The sequence below is a fragment of the Penaeus monodon genome, chromosome 19, assembly GCF_015228065.2.
Source record: "Penaeus monodon isolate SGIC_2016 chromosome 19, NSTDA_Pmon_1, whole genome shotgun sequence".
Taxonomy (NCBI): Eukaryota; Metazoa; Arthropoda; class Malacostraca; order Decapoda; family Penaeidae; genus Penaeus; species Penaeus monodon.
Window position 1 is genome coordinate 19,800,962 of NC_051404.1, and position 2,064 is coordinate 19,803,025.

The 2,064-nt window shown below is 34.9% G+C and overlaps 1 protein-coding gene across 1 annotated transcript in view; it reads right to left on the bottom strand.

Moving 5' to 3' along the window:
• Positions 1–1,465: 1,465 nt before the first annotated feature.
• The window catches only part of LOC119585121, a gene marked incomplete in the record, with an annotated part of 138,847 nt that continues 138,248 nt past the window's right edge, over positions 1,466–2,064 (bottom strand). Inside the window, 1 exon segment of the mRNA XM_037933753.1 lies at positions 1,466–1,866. Within this exon segment, the coding sequence (XP_037789681.1) occupies positions 1,732–1,866 (135 nt within the window).

Below are 2,064 nucleotides of genomic sequence, written 5' to 3' on the forward strand. Positions count from 1 at the left end.
AAAAAAAAAAGAGAAAAAGAAAGAGAGAAAATATCCTATATATTGCCTACCTCCCAAGCAGTACAAGATGATTATATTTGTAAGGATCTTTATATCCTTAAATTCCTTTATCTTTCCCGAAGTATCTAAACCTACAGTGAGTGTACATCCATCATTTTCTGTCACAGAAGTACCCTGATGCCAGGGTTACTTACAGTGTAAACATCACCATCCATTAATGTATGACTAGTAAAAATTCTGTTAAATAACTGACATCCAGTTTCCTGCTTACAAGTACCTCATTGTTTCCTAAGGTTGTTATTCACAAGAATTCATAGGCTACAGGTTGATGCTATAATTTGGCACAGGAATTTTTGCCATCATTAACTATGCTGCTGTGATAGAGTGCTGACACTGCTTCACTTTACAGAGAAAACTATATTGAGGAAGTAACCACATGTGTTGGAATGTCCCACTGTTTTTAGCAACAGGACAAGTTCTACTTTTTAGCAAACAACATATTTTTTTAACTGACAGTTATTTTTTATTTCCCAACAGGATTAAATTACCCTCAACAAGAATAATAATACTCGAGCTTGGAAATAATAGAACCAGAGATGATAAAAAGACATTTTTACCCCATACATTACCCTTATAAGGGACTTGGTGCTTTGCTATCACATGCAATGAAACTGCAAATCAAAAGAATCTCTGGCCGAGGCAGAAACTTCGTTGTTGGAAAGAGGAAATTGAATTATCACTAAGCACTCCTGTATCATATCACATAGTCTGTCATTTACTAAGGCAGGCATTACCAGGGTTAATGAATGCAATGGCAGTTTGTTTTGAAGATTCTGATAATTGTAATAAATAAGGATAAATAAAGACTAAGAGTAAGTTGTAATTTAGCATGAAATAAATGCAAAGTTTCAAATTTGCACATTCATACTAGGCAGCAAGAATTCTTGCAAAAAACATTAAGCTAGGATGAAATGCAAGTATTTAATCAATCTGAGTATAATCAAGAATTATGACAGAGTTAGAAAATACCATCGTTTCTATTAACTTTTGACAGATCATTTATCTGCAGGATATCTGGCACTTCTTAAGGGAATCTTATAACCCGCATTGCACCTCCACCAGGTCTTCAAGCTGAGTCCCACACAGCTCACATGTTCTAAGTTCATAATGCAAACAATTTTTAAAAGTGGAAGTACGTTGCAGCAGCACATTTATGGTCACTTGTATTTTGAAGGACCTGCTTGGAATTAGAATTGTGTGGTACAACATCATATACATATAGATATTTGTTTATTTTATTTTTGAGGTCTAATACAGGTCTTCCTCTACTGTCAACTTGAAGAGCAAGAGCTCAGGCTTATTCAACAAGATAAGCATAGAGATATGTATAATAAGTCCAGACAGATCCCTCAAAGTTAGCCATTTCTTATGAGTACAGGTAGGATACCTCCATTAAAGAGTACCCTGATACATGTCTCTTTATTTCTGCTAAAATAGATTTTTAAGGTCATCTTTAGCAAGTAGATTTTTAAGGTCATCTTTAGCAAGGCCATCCATTTTCATCCTTTGTTTTTCCTGAAGGTCACAGGCAAGCTGGCTCTCTTCAATGGGATATGCAGCAGACACCTTTCAAAATGTCACTGATGAATCCTCCAGAGACAAGTTTTTCAGGCCAGTCTCTTTAGATAAGTCATTGTTAGATTTATTCTACAAAACAGTCTATCATGAAATTCAGACTTGCCACAGCAATAAGTGGTTGGTTGAGTCATCACGACCTGCAAGTTCTGACATTCCCGAGTTGCGGAAATCTTCATAGCCATCACCACCAGATATCACCAACAGCTTTGCAGGTGCTGCAGTGCCTGGCTGTAAAAACAAAATCATGATATTTAAAATAGTGAAAAATAAAATATAAAATACTATTTGCTTAATAATAATAACAGTATAAGGAAAAAATTACAATCATTTCCTTTACTGTTTACCAATATAGGTTATAATCCACTTTTTTTCTACTTAAACAGCATCTTCAAAGCCCAAACTTTTCCTTATTGGCTAAATGATGTA